Genomic DNA, 15,036 nt, shown 5'->3' with positions numbered 1-15,036 from the left:
TCTTAGTGTCTTGTTAATTAATTAAAGAAGCAATCGAAAAAAGTTTAATGATCCTACAAATTTGAACCTACGTTGAAAGATATCCTTGTTTTTCAAAAAAATAAAAAAAAATGGTATTATTGTTAAGTGGATATTAAATCAGTATTAACTTTCAATTTATATTAAATAGAATTATAATGATTATTATTAGACCACTAACTACTCCCAACGTCATCCTTAACGAGGAAGAAAAATGAAATTGGGTAAGAGCAAACATCAGCGATTGAGGATTTTGAGTAAAATCGCGAAGGTGGTGAAATCAGTCAAGCATAATGGCCAAGGTGGATAAGGGATTGAATTAATGGGGAACAGGTTAGAAGCGCGTGTGACATTTGATTTTTGCTTTTATTAGGACTCGTGTGGGTCTATATTTCACCTAAGAGAAAGAGAAAGAAAAAAAAAAGCACATTAATTGAGCGCCTAAAGAATATGCTATAGGTTGAAGCGTAAATGCCACGATCGTCAATTATGGTGGTCCTATTACACACTTTGGCCTTAAAAGCGTGTGTTGGTTAGTTAATGTTAAGCTTTTTTTCTGGTTTAATTGCTGCGTCTACAATAAATTCAATCACTGTTTATTTGTGTCTAGGGAAATTAATTAGATTGCAAGCACTCAAGTTTAATTTTAGAAAGTTCGATACATGAATTTTAGAAACTAGGTAATAATAGAAAGTTTGATGCATGAATATGAAACTAAGTAATAATAGGTAAATTCTAATAATCGTTATAAGATTTTTGTTACTCAGAATTTTGATATGCATTTGATAACTACAGAAACATCAATAATAAAATTTTTTGTAAATAGTGGTCTTATGAAGACTGAAGACCCATTATAATTTTTTGCAAAGTGTACATCAACTTCTTATCAAGATGTAGTAAAAGTTGAGTAAGTTTCACATTCAAGAGTTTTTTTTTTTTTTTAAGAATAATTTCCCACCCCATTGGACCCTTTATTTTGAAAGTAGCTTTACAATCCTTATCCTATTAGATAGCTTGGAGTTGACTTTGTTTAATAAGAAGCGTATTAATGGATTGGAATTACATGATGGCAAATTGCAGTGCGCACTTAATTTCTTTATCTCAAATTGAACATTTTAATTCATTTTGAAACCATTTGCCCATTTGTAATTACAACTTTGTCTACTATATACATTTATTTACCTTCATAATTTGTTTAAGATGACGTGTTAAATAATTATCAAGCAAATTATATGTGCATATCGTATTTGAGTGCAAATAGTAACATTTTGTAAAAGAAAAATTGTATTTGAGAGATTATAATTTGAGGAGTTTTGATGAATATAAAAGTAAACAAATATGTATTCGAACTTTGTATTCATGATCGAAATATGATGTAAGTTTGAAATTTTTTTCTTAATTTTTAAAAAATATAAAAATATGAATAATCAAGTGGGCGACACATGTTACTTAAAATGGAGATGACCATGATCTAAGTTCACCCCCCTGACACAAAAAATGCTGCACTTAGTTTAAAGTTTAAACGGCTTCCAGTTTTAAGAAACGGTTCCTCGTTAGATCAGAATTGGCTCCCCACCTTGAATGGAAAAGGCAGATAAGGGCAGCCCTCCCAACAATCGCGCTTCAACACTCGAGATTTTGCGTAGCAACCTTATCCAGTTTTCGCAACTCAACACCGGTTTCCTGCTTAATAAGTGTTTCGAGTCTCAACTTTATAGGTAGTAAGAGTTTCTTTACCGTGGAGTTTTAACTTTAGTTGACTTCATCTGAAATGTTTAATAAAACTAAAATGTCCTTCTTTTATTTAAAAATTATTTTTTAAATATCATGGTGGAGTTTTAGTAAAACTAATAATTGAATAGGATAAATAAAAAAATATGTCATAATATTTTAATATTTCTTGTAAAGTTTAAAAATTCTACCAATAATATATAAAATGATAATGTTTTCGTTCAATCTAATTTTTGAATATCAATTGAAAACAAAGAAATTAAGCACAAACCACCTAATTCTGAACTTGGAAAAAGAAAAATCAAAGAATGGTAGCTAAATTAAACTTCAAAAGAAATAAGTTACTAAATTAAATATAGAAAAGCAACCATGAAAATATTAATAAATTTTCTCATGGCATAAAAAGAATGTTATTTTACAATGTGTGTAAACAGGTAACCGGTTTTGGGTTGCACAACACTGACACAAGATGCCGCGTGTCACAGCGCACTTGTCCGGGCGGCAGCCCCTAGCATTCTCCAAAATGCATTAAAGCGCAGCTGCTTTAAGCTCAATGGAGCCTTTGGAACCTGGCCCCACCTCAATCAGGAACCAAAATTATAGGCTTGAAGTACCCCCAGATATATTTGGACGCATCTGGATGAAGAATCAGAACAATCAGAGGTTTCGTGGTAGGGCCCAGGCAGCCGTTGCTTGTTGTTTGTGTTTGGGGTAGGTCAGAGTCTCAGAGGTGTAAAATAATAGGGCAGGACGGATTATAGGGTAATAGAATTATTGAGGGATGGGTATGGATATTGCGCATGGTGTGGTGACATCATCATGAGCTGGTGGGTAGTTGGGGGCATGCAGATGCGGATAATCATGCAGTGGCCATGCAACATGCATCATGCATCATGCATCATGCATGCACCTGAGTTTGGATCATGCTTCGCTGTGTCTTTCATCAGTTTACTTATGTGGGGTCCTTTTACACATGGCACGATGGAGGTGTTCCGGATGAGTGATGATACAACAGGTGCCAACATCTTTTTCCATCAACTAACAACCCACCCGATGCATGATTCTCTTACACTTAGAATACTAGTATAATTATTTTTCATTGTTTATTTATAGTTGTGATTGCATATAAAGATACACGTTAATCTAATAATTATGTTACGTTAATTGAAAAAAAAAAGTAACATATTTTGAAATCTTAAACTATTTGAAAATTTATTAAACTATTGACAAGTTGGAAGATTTCATAACAAATTTATTTTTGCATGTAATAAAATATATTGATAATGCTTTACAGCAAAGGCAATTTATTTGGTACCTACGCTTTGGTGTACTTTTGAGGAATACTCTTATAATTTGGATTCTGGAATTTGGACATTGATCGTGTAGGGAATGTGAGCTTCACTGATTGGGCACCAATAATTGGCACTTGCAGATCTCAAATAGAGGCAAAGCATGTTATCCTTCAAGGGGTGGGCCATGTTTTTAATCATATTCTTTAATTCACCTCTTCTCTTTTAAAATTTTTATTAATAATTATATGTATATAATATATATGTATGTATATTTGTATATACATTAAACATTTTAACATGTTTTCTGATATTTTGATAATTACATTTCAAATTTAGAGGTGGAATATAAAATTTTAAGGTAAAATGTCCAAGTCTGTTTCATAAGGTGATTATCGAGACAGCTGCCTTTAACATTTCTGTCGAAGAATTTTTTCCTTTTCGTAATTAAGGGAGCTTCCTACTATCCTTCCATAATGAGAGAGTCATATCTATTATTATGAGTAAAATGATAGACATACTTTTGGCAGACGGGGTCCGCTCTGCCTCTTTCAATGGTACATTACGATAATTTTTTAGGGATACATTACATTTAGTATGTTAGTGTTACTATTTTGTTATTAGATAAGATCTTTTTTATTCAATGTTTTAGAATAAAGTGAATATGCCTCATCTTAATCAGATAATCGCTTTCTGACTTCAAAGTCTTGTCGGCATCTTACTTAAAAAAGCGAAAATTCCCTCATTTCTTGTTTCTAAGAAGTTGGAAGCACCTTGGTAAACAATCAAGGGTTGGTTTGGGGTTTGTTATCTTCTTCAAGACAATAAGTTGATTGAAAATATCTTCCACATTAATACTATGTTGGGAGGAAGAAGTTATTCGAAAAGAAGGCAGGAAGATAAGATGGAATCTTCTACAATTATACCAGGCGACCATGGTGAAATCAAGAGAAATTTAATGTTATTATTTTCCTTTTTAATTAAACAGCTAATTGCGCATATTGTGCTTTTATATTATAGTAATCATGAAATGATCAAAATTTAAGTAATCAAATAAAATCATTATTTCATTAGGTTAAGTTGGGTTGTTGAATTTGCTATATTTGTTTGTATTTTTCATCTATTTTGATTTCTCTTTTTTTATTCTTTTTTTTTTTGTTTTGTTTTAAAATAAAAGTTAAATTATGTCATTAGTTCTTGTATTTTGTCAAAATAGTTATTTTAATCTCTATATAATAATTTATAAAAAATTGAGTCATTGTACATTCTAAAATTGACAATATCAATTTAATAATTAACGATTATTAAAATTTTTACATCATCTATACTAACATGAGATATATCTACTGATGTGACATTAAATTTGATAATATGATATTTAAAAATGATTCAATGATTATATTGACATGATATTGATCGAATTTATATATAAATTTAAGTGAAGAGGTGATGTTAATGTGGTACTGTTATGTTATTGACGCTATATTTTTACAATTTACAAATAATGAATGTTAATTTTTTATAATAATTAAGAATTCAAAATTTTATAGCAATTCAAATCAACAATTACATTCACACAAAATTTACACAAAACTGTAGAAGAAGAAATTAAGACTTTAATTTTTAGCTTTTGAAAAATGTAGTACCAACTACTAATTTTGATAACCTTATGCCACCTTTCTTTTGACTGGCTCAAAATACAATAATTTAAAAAAAAACCCGAACATGTTGGAAGATTGAATGTCAAATACGACCCAATATCTCTTTTTTCTTCTTAAACATACACAAACTGCTTGATAGCTGGGTCTCAAAAATTAAAAAATATATATTAAAATTCAATAAAATTATCTATTATTAATAGTAAGTTAGTACGTCTACAATAATTAATGATAGTAGTCAAATTAAAAGGAAATACGAAAATAATTGTAAATGGAATCTATGACTATCATTGTTAAAAGGGGAGCTTAAAGATGAGTCCGAGACATCACCAAACGTTTGACTTGAGTTTGAAATTAATGGAACGAATTTTGTTGTCTCATTTTGAAAATTTGATGACTAAGGATGGTAATGGATATCTTATTATAGGGTACTCGTGAGTATCTGACATGATTATATAGGATTAAGGTATTTTATAATTGGGTTTGAGATCAGTTCGGGTAATAATTTCATTACCCTTGTACCACCCCTTAGGTACTCGATACTTGAACCCGATTATATATTTTTTATTTCATGTAATAAAAACAAACCCATATTGTTAAATAAATTAATTTATGAAATTATGATTATTAATTCACTTATAATGTCTTTTAATATATATACTTTATATGTTATGTTAATTTATAAAGAATATAATTACTATTATATATATTTTTGGCTTCTTTTCAAAAATACCCCTCATACATAAAGTGTTTTTGAAAATAAACATATCTATAAATTTAATTATTTTTAGCCAAGAGAAATTAATTTTGGATAAAATTACCCTTAATGAAACCAACCAATATGATTAGATCCGTGCCCCAAACCGACTCATATCCTTTAAGCTTTTCTCTCCAAACCGTTCCTCATTGGAGTATTTCTCGCTAGAAAGAGAAACCTTTAAGTATTTTGAATATTTTAAAGTGATTTTTGATACACGAAAAAAAACTATTGAGCGTTTTGAGCATTTTAAATATTTTGGAGTGATTTTTGATACATGAAGAAAAATTTTGAGTATTTTGAGCATTTTGAGCCAAGTAGGCATATTTGTTGATTATGTTATTAAATGGAATATGATGTGTTATTTGAAGTTGTTGATTTTATTAAATAAAATTCAGTAGTTTTTGTAGTTGGCATTGTGTAACCGGTTTTTTGACATTGCATGCTAATTTTTAAGCATTACGTTACTAATTTTTATGCATTGCGTGACTGATTTTTATATATTACGTGACTGGTTGATGCGCATTGGGTGACTGACTTTTGGTCATTGCGTTATTGATTTTTATATATTGTATGACTGGTTGATGCGCATTGGGTGACTGACTTTTAGTTATTGTATGACTGATTTTTTGGTATTATGTGACTTAAGCATTGCCTAAAAATTAGTTTTGCAATACTTAAAAACAAAAAACGCAATGATTAAGTCACACAATGCCTAAAACTTAGTATTGCAATACTTAAAAATCAGTGATACAATGCCTAAAACTAGTAATGTAATGCCTAATAACTAATTGATTTTCTTGTTCACAGCCAGGTTTAAGTTGCCAAAGTCATACAATGTTCTAATTTATAGATATATCTAATCAATTTCAATCCATCAATTTTGGGGTTCTATGAATATAAACTAATAAACCCAAGAACCTAAAATACATACTTTAATGTCATCTCTACTCTTTGGGATGGCGAGGAAGAGCTGAATGACGAGATACACAGTATTTGGCAAAAAAGAGAAATTGAGATTTAATTTTAAAATTTTTATTTGGATGGTGAGATAGAGAAAATTGAAACCATTTTAATTTGTCTGGAATTGTTTAAAGGGCATTGTTGTCAATTGATGTTAAAAATTAGCTAAAAATAGTTAAAATTATAATGAAGATATTTTTGAATTGGGCTTATGAGAAGAGTTTCTATATACTTTTAGTATATATATTTTAAATATATACATATTTACTTTTTATTTTGTGTTAACATTACAAAAATTATAACTTATAAAATTATTAATTATAATATACCTTTGATTATATAAACTTATAATATATACACCTAAAGATAAGTTGTGATATTAGAACAGTTTTAGAACTTAGTTTTTTTTTTTTAATTTCATGTAATTAAGAACAAACTCATATTATTAATTAAATTAATTCATGAAACTATGATTATTCATTAACTTGTAATGTCTTTTAATAAATATTTTATATATTGTGTTAATTTATAAGGAATATAATTACTATTATATATATACTTTAGTATATTTACTTTAAATATAAAGATATTTACTTTTTATTTTGTGTTAACATTACAAAATTATAATTTATAAAATTATTAATTATAATATATACTTTTATTTATATAAACTTATAATATATATATATATATATATATATATTTGTGAGATTATAATAGTTTTGGAGCCTAGCTACTTTTTTTAAATTTCATGTAATTAAGGACAAACTCATATATTTAATTAAACTTGTAATATTATTGCCTTGTTGTAAACTTGTAATGTTGTTTAAGATGTTGTTTTTAGTTATTTAAATTGATATTTGAGATATTGTTTTTGATTATTTAAATTTAAATTCTATTGTTTGTCTACTTTTATAAATTTAATTATTAGTTAATTATATGAAATATAGATGAGAAATATTATTGTATATGGATACTAGTACGGATGCAGGTTCAAGTAATTAGATACCCTTGAAAGGTATTTTAATAATTTTTTACATAACTAGGTTAAACGAGTTTGAGTAATTATCGGATAATAAGTATATATTAGGGTTTGGGGTTAGCATAGTAAGTTTAAAAAATTTTCAAATAGTTGTAGAGTTTAGGTACCTTATTCATTGAACGAGTTTGGGTTCAAGTATTTCAAAATTAACGGATATCTTATTTGTTGACATCATTAATTTAATCTGACATTGACATGTTAAATGCATAACAAAATGCATCTGAGAAACTATTTCATATGCATGCATTTGGGGAGGGGTCCACTTGCTACTTTTAGGACTCGACAGAGTTGTAATTAAACCCTCCCCTTTAGATGACCACTTTTATAGCACAGTACAAGAGCAAAGCAAGCTTTTTGTATTTAGAGTATATTTGGCTTGATTTTTTTTTTAACTTAAAAGCTATTTTAAAATTCTTATGAAAAATGATAGTTTTTAAAATTAAGTTAAGTTGTTTGGTAAATTTATTTTTTATAAGCTATTTTTTATAAATAAGTTGTTTGATAAAACAATTTATATAAATTTTAATTTTAATTAAGATTACTATAAAGGGTATTTAATAAATCAAGAAAAAAAAATTGAATCAAATATAATTTTCTGTATAATATTATAAATTGTTGAAAGATAAAAGAAAAATATAAAAAATATTTGTTGTTATTTTTTAAAAATTGTTTTGAAATTTATGACTTTTGGAGCTAGACAAACTGATGTTACATACAAGGAATAGAATCCAAAAAGGAAGAAGAGAAGCCTAAGGTGATATTAATAATGGATCCAACGAGGTCAGGAAAATCACGTTTAGCGATTGATTTGGCAACCCATTTTTCTATAGAAATTATCAACGTTGATTCCATACAAGACTATTAAAGTCTTAATGTTCTCACCAACTAAGTTCCTCTCTATGAACAAAAAGATTTTGACTCTTATTTTTTTCTTATTTTTTAAGGCAAATTTTGTTGATTTTTTTAATGGCTAATTTATTTTGTCAAGAAATACCACATCATCTGTTGGGTATTGTTGGCTCAAATGTGAAATTCACTGTTAAGAAGTTCAAGGATTCTGCAATTCCTGTTGCCAAAGGAATTGAAGTCTATTTCAATTTTCTTGTAGGGTGCCTATTATTATACCTAAAAGAACAAAATTTTCAAAACTGAGTTAACAAGAACGAGTGTAAATATTAACATTTTAATTTTTATATAATTTATCTCAACAACCATTAATCTATTTGATTAATTATTTTAATCATAATCAATAAATATTATATATATCAAAAGGAAGTTAAAAATAAATAAATATCACATAATTATCATATCAAATAAAATAATACTTAAATGTAATTTAAAATTTAAAATTTTTATTTAAATTTTTTTTAAAAAAAATTGATTTACAAAAAAGAAGAGAAGAGAGGAAGATGCAAAAAGGAAAAGAGTGTCTTTTTCCTTTTTAAGGGTTTTGCTAGGAAATAGACCATTTATAAGATTAAATTAAAATATTAAATAATTCATCAAGTAATAGTTAATAAGTACAACTACTGTTTCAAACTTTACCGAAGGACGCAATGAGTGGGTTAAAAGATGAGAGTTAACCCAGCTATGCCGACATTAAAGAAGAACGCACTTTTGTAGCCGTCAGCGTCAGTTCTATTGCTTCCTAAGCAATCCTTTATATTTTATATGTGATCAAAACTAACTTGTTTGTCCTCTTTCTTCTGTTACGGTGAAGATAGCAATTTCTCTCTCTTGTCATTGGGAGGTGGGAATCACACTATTCAGCAGGCGATCGGTGTTTACAAGTCACTTTCTGACATCGTTGGGTAAACAGTTTTCCTTTTCCTGAAATTGGGTCTTACGGTGGAAAGAAATTGTTGACCCTAGAAATTCACTAACTCAGAAACAAGCATAGGACGAGCGGCACAATCAAGATATCGTTTGGGCTTTGTCTCCGATTCTATCCGTCGTGCCCACCTTCTTGGGTGATTTGAAAAAGAATTTTTAGTCTTAAAAGCGTAGTTCAATGGTTTAAATATGAAACTTTACTTGACCCAGTACACTTTTATTCAATATTTTCTCCTGATTTGGACTCTCTCTTTGCTGCTAAAGAAACAAAGTAATGTTTAGGGCCTACCAGATGAAGCAAAAATATATGAACTTCAAGCTTTAATAGCATTTGAACCCAATTGGCCCAAAGCCCTTCAAACGAGTAAGGACGAAATTATTAAAAATAAAATATCTCTATTTTTTAAAATAAATATTTCGTTTTAAAAAAATATCTTCTGTTGGACATATAAATCTAACCGTTAATAAATTTTTAATGTTTCTATTAGTTTGATGATGTAGTAATATTAAAATAATAATTTTATTATTTATTAATTTTAAAAAATATTATTATATATTATTATTAATTTTTTTAAAAATAAAAAAATACTCATCAATGCTCTCTATTTTTTATTTTTTAAAATAAAATAATAATTTTTTAAAATTAATAAAAAAATATTTTAATCTTTCCATAATCTCTAATAATGGTATTTATATTTTTAAAGTGAAATGTTTATTTCAAAAACTAATAAATCTATTTGAAATTTCAATTAAAACTTAAAAATATGATAGTATTTTACCCAATTGGTAAGGTTAGACTGACTTAATTATGAAAACATAGGTATAGTATTTCCCCATTAAAAATGAAGAATCGAACTCCTTGACAAGTAAGGTAAAAGGCAGAAACTGTGTTGATAAAATAAGGAAATCCCTACAAACATTTTACTTTTCATACAGTATTCATTTCAAACTGCTGCAGCACAATCAGTGTATTAAACGAATACATAATATTGTAAGACCAAAAAAAAAAAAAGAATGTATAATATGCACTGCTCACTTTCTGTATTTCCTTTTGTTTTTTGGCACATATTTTTCAAGCAAACAATACTACTATGAACTATGAAGATGCTGAAGGGTTCCAAGGCATAGAAAATATTACCACAGGAGAATACAAACTAAAGCATAGCAATACATAGCCGAAAGAATTAAAGACCGTTCTTTTTAACGGAGGGAGGCCAAGACAATCTCCTGTGGCTTGAACCATCAACCTGATGAAAGTCAACCACCTCACTGTTTCCATCCTCTACTTCTTGCTGCTCAAGCTCTTGGGTTCTAAGACTTTTGATAGCTAAGTCATCAAAACTTGATTCGTTTTTCCAAGGGGATGGAGTCATGCAGTCTGACTCTCCTAGTACTCTTTGGGAGGGATCCTTGGCTGGTGTTGTTGGCAAAGAGGAAGCAGAATGCCCCACTCTCAAATTTTGAAGTGTTGCAAATGATTCTCTCATTGCAGACATGGCCTCAAAGAATCGAGTACAAGATGCTAAAGCAACGGGAATTGGACGGAGCATCTCCTGTTTGAGGAAAAGAAAATTAAGAATGAGCAGCAAATCCCATTAGAGAGAAAGAGATGCTGGATGTCACACTCCTTGGACATAATACAATAATATATCACAATATGGCTTTAGGCCTACCCCCCAAACTGCAGGAGACTCCTTAAAGTTCTGGCTCCACTGGAAATCAGTAACAGATGCTGTCAATGCACCATAATCACTTGCAGCCTTCATCAGTAGTTCAGAAAATTGTTTCTGCAGAAATCCAAAAAAATTGTCATAAGCGATGGAGTCAAATCTTTCTGTTTTTCCCAAATGACTATGGAACTAACACAACAACCTACCCTTCAAGGTTCAAGCATAAATATTTAATTGCTTTCAGTTTAAATTGTTTTGGGGGAGAGTATTTAAGAATTAAAATTTCACATTCAAAACAATTTTGAATTTCATTCTTTAAAAAAATTGAATTTATTTATTTGATTTTTTCAATCTTCCATTTGGACTTGTTATCTTACAGCAAATTATAATACTATAAATTTTGTTATATTCCACCCTGATAATACAAGGTTCTTCTGCAGATGGACAATATCAAAATCAGTGCAGAAATCCAAAGAAGAACTGAACACTATACCAGTTAATCCACATCTCTGCTGATTTTCCATCAGAAAAGATAAAAAAATAAACATAATAGTTCATATTTATAGGACCTAACGACATGGAGCCTCATGGGCCAGATAATCATCTTTTGAATGATTATATTTGTCTGTAAAATTGCAGAAAATCTGAAAATTTGAATCCCATTTTAAATTGAATGTGGAATTCATTGGCTCACAAATTCTAGGTAGCGAAGAAGATAAATACAAATCATGCAAGAGTTTAAGGGAGAAAAAGATAAAGAGAAGGGAGAAAAAACAGAAGAGTTCCCAACATCTAATGATAATGCAACCATTTCAGGTAAATTTGTTCTATAACCTACAACAACTCTCAGTCCACATGCTTGGTAGGCCATGAAATTCAAAGTTTTTCCAGGTGATCATACTGCCATGGGTCATCACCAAACTTGCACGAGAAACATAGCAAAGTGAATTCCTAGTACCACTAAATGGTACACAAAGAAGTTCTCCGTGTAAACAATCAACCCAAGGACAAAAAAGACCAACATTACTAGGTTTTCAAATTTTACTGTTCTTACGTTAAAGCAAATCACCGAATGACAAACCTGATATTCTGCTTCCACTGGAATGCAATCTAGGGAATATGGTTGTTGTAGACGAGCTATAATACGATCCTGCCAAAATAATGAACAGAGAAAAATAGCAAGTTAAATAAATGGAGTCATTTTGGTTGTGTGATCTGAATGATAAGAATATAATGTGTTAGGACAAAGACAATAGCTTCTTGTAGTAGCCATCTTGGCTATGGAAAAATTTCTTCTTCCTAGACAAATTTCTTAGGACATAAGAAATAAGCCAATGATGTAATCCTTAGACAGTACCAATACAAATAAGCCAATTATGGTCTCAATTCCAGACACAGTATATTAATAACAGAACCTTCCAGGATCCCCAGTAAATGACATGCTCCTAGTATTGTTCATAGCAGCATTTTGAATATGAATTTTCATGGTTAAATTTGGTTGGATCAAGGGAGATTTTTAACACCAAACCAGAATAGGAGTACAAGTAAAACCTCACCCATCTTCCGAACCCCATCAACAAAGTAAAAAGATAAACAGGAATTGTTGCAAAAGTAGTGGTGCTGAGAAATTTGCAACATGAGGTATATAATGTAAGTAACATTATTTGTGCATATGAGTGGATATATAAAAAAATCAGCAAAAATCACTATCATTTGGTATGCCCAACATTAAGAAGCTACAGTACACAATAAGGGAACCTGAAATTACCTTATTCTGGATAACATCTTTCAATATAGTAGTAATCCTTGCCAGTGTCTCACACTTCTTTTCCATTTCACTTACATGTGTCAAATGAGCAACATTTTTATCATCCTAAAAATGCCATAAAACAGGTCAGTTAAAAGAACCTAGGGTGTGCTTTGTAAGTTAACAAATAAAATTTAATGTTTTATATAAAATATTTCTGAATGTACAAGCCAAAAACTGTAAATAATAAGAGTAAATAAACATATTAAGCTTCCTTGTGTGTCTATGTGTGTGTTTAATATTTTAAATGAGAAAAACTGAAACTCAACCATCCTTAATTTATTTTTCAATAACAAACTGAACCCTTTTAAAAGGTCCAAACGGGATGCAAAACATCAGTTTGGTTCAGTTTCTTAGTTTCTTCTGGTTAATTGCATACCCTTAAAACTACCCAAAGGTGCTAAATAGTAACCCTTACATGCAGTGAAAAAATGATGTGGAATTGATAATTAAGCTGGGATGCTTCACCTTTCGGCCTTGAAGTTCCACTTGCAGATCTGCTATTTTTCTCTGTACAGTGGTTAGCTCTCTCAAGACCTTTATCAAGTCATCACCCTTTTCACCAGTAGTAGATGATAAGTTTTGCAGTTCTTCCTACAGAAGAAAAACATCATTAACTCTGTCATAGTTTCAAGGCATCCTCCCATAAATTAGCTAGCTCTAATGTAACCTTGTAGATTCAACATGTGTAACTAAATCCAAATAGGCTACAGAACAGCAAGTGCATATCAAAAGATTTATAAATAAAAACAAAAGTAAATGAATGAATTCAGGCGAACTATTTAATCAAACAGAGTTTCACACTAATAATTCCACCAACGGCAATGTACAAACTATTTATTCTATACTTTTAGAAAGACAATGCTCGAGACATTACGTTATAAGGCAAGATATCTATCCTCACGCTTACCAGAATTGTATGAATAATTGATCTTTCAATTGAGTTTACTGCCTAAACCCCTACCTCTAAAATAGTTAAAAAATGAAAACCTCAGACTTCAACTAGCGTCCAGGATCCTAAATTTAAAATTTCCGCAAAGAAACTATATGCTTTTGAAGGTTAAATTCCTCTGGATTGACTATTAAAAAGGGTAAAAAAGGGCTAAATATTTTGAGTATAAGCTTCAAAAAACCAAATTCATTTCAAAAACTGCAGCTAGAAATGATATTATATCATTCAATTGCTTAGCATAGAAGACCAAAATAAAAGAACTCAATCTGCCCCAGAAAGTAGTGTAATTTGGGAGTTTCAAATTGCATAATTGGAGTGTTTGAACATAAAAATCCAATAATTAATGTGAATAAAATCTATCCAAAAGAACAAATTATGAGAAGAAAAGGAAATAGAATTGATTAAAAAAAAAAGGAACCTGAGAAGGAGGAGGGGGAACAGAGAAACCAAGATCGGCAGCAATGGAGAGAGCATCCGACATTCCTCCGATGCGCCTCAATGGCTTCTTGCCAACCCATGTCGTGTCATTTCCCATCGACATTTCACTCCAAAACACTCTTTTCTCTTTTCTTCGTCGCCGCCGATTTGAAATGACATTCAAAGTTGGTGACGGGAACGGACGGTTAGTGCCAGAAGTGTCCGGCCTATGCTTGAGTATTTTTTAAACCTGAGCTTATTTGAATTTAAATTATTTACTATTTTTTTTTTATATTTAGAAAGATGATTTATTCATAAAGTCCCGCATCAACCCGCCCAAACACATTGGGCCTATTCATAACAAGCCCCCGTACCCCTTTCCGCCATTATGAGTCCAGTAAAGAAGCCCAACTGAACAAATTTAAGCCATGAATGTCAGGATTCCCTCTCTCAACAAAATCCGAACGAGAGATCTAGGGTTTTACTTCAGTGCTCTCTATAAATTCCCAGCTAAGTTGTTGTCTCCGTCTCAAACCTAACCTATGTGATATAACTAATGGGTTTCTGTTTTCTTTTTGGTTTTTGGAAAGTTTAGCATTTGGTTTTTGGTGTTTATTTTGAAAGGAGGAAAGAAAGTGCAGAGCGAAATCCCAATGAGGAAGAATTCCCATAGATAGGAAGTGCCGTATGACACTTTAATCAGCAGCGGCAACACGCTGAGGAAGATCCCGTCCTCCCATCCGCCAATCGCCAGCCCTCTGATTCATGTTCTTAGGTGCTTGATGATTGGCCGGGAATCCACGTTGGCCTTCCTCAAAAGCGTGTTCCGCTGTGTGTTTGATTTGAAACGGGTCTCTGAGGGTTTTGATATTTCGAAAAAAAAAAAATCGTTTTTAAAA

The 15,036-nt window shown here is 30.3% G+C and overlaps 1 protein-coding gene across 1 annotated transcript; it reads right to left on the bottom strand.

Annotated features, from left to right (window-relative positions):
- On the bottom strand, nt 10,178–14,409 carry LOC18612348 (AUGMIN subunit 2). The gene is made up of 6 exons (XM_018120849.1): nt 14,139–14,409; nt 13,237–13,362; nt 12,730–12,834; nt 12,043–12,111; nt 10,965–11,078; nt 10,178–10,844 (listed from the first exon to the last, which is right to left on the bottom strand). The coding sequence occupies exons 1-6, from the start codon at nt 14,259–14,261 to the stop codon at nt 10,476–10,478; spliced, it is 906 nt and encodes a 301-aa protein (XP_017976338.1). The 5' UTR covers nt 14,262–14,409; the 3' UTR covers nt 10,178–10,475.

This window comes from Theobroma cacao, chromosome 1 (genome assembly GCF_000208745.1).
Source record: "Theobroma cacao cultivar B97-61/B2 chromosome 1, Criollo_cocoa_genome_V2, whole genome shotgun sequence".
Taxonomy (NCBI): domain Eukaryota; kingdom Viridiplantae; phylum Streptophyta; class Magnoliopsida; order Malvales; family Malvaceae; genus Theobroma; species Theobroma cacao.
This window is presented reverse-complemented; position numbering and strand designations above follow the sequence as displayed.

Coding starts and splice junctions, on each gene's coding strand:
- LOC18612348 (XM_018120849.1), bottom strand. CDS start 14,261: ATGTCGATGGGAAATGACACGACATGGGTTGGCAAGAAGCCATTGAGG. Junction 13,363..14,138: donor TTCCCCCTCCTCCTTCTCAG/GTTCCTTTTTTT, acceptor TTTCTTCTGTAG/GAAGAACTGCAAAACTTATC. Junction 12,112..12,729: donor AAGATGTTATCCAGAATAAG/GTAATTTCAGGT, acceptor TTATTTTGGCAG/GATCGTATTATAGCTCGTCT.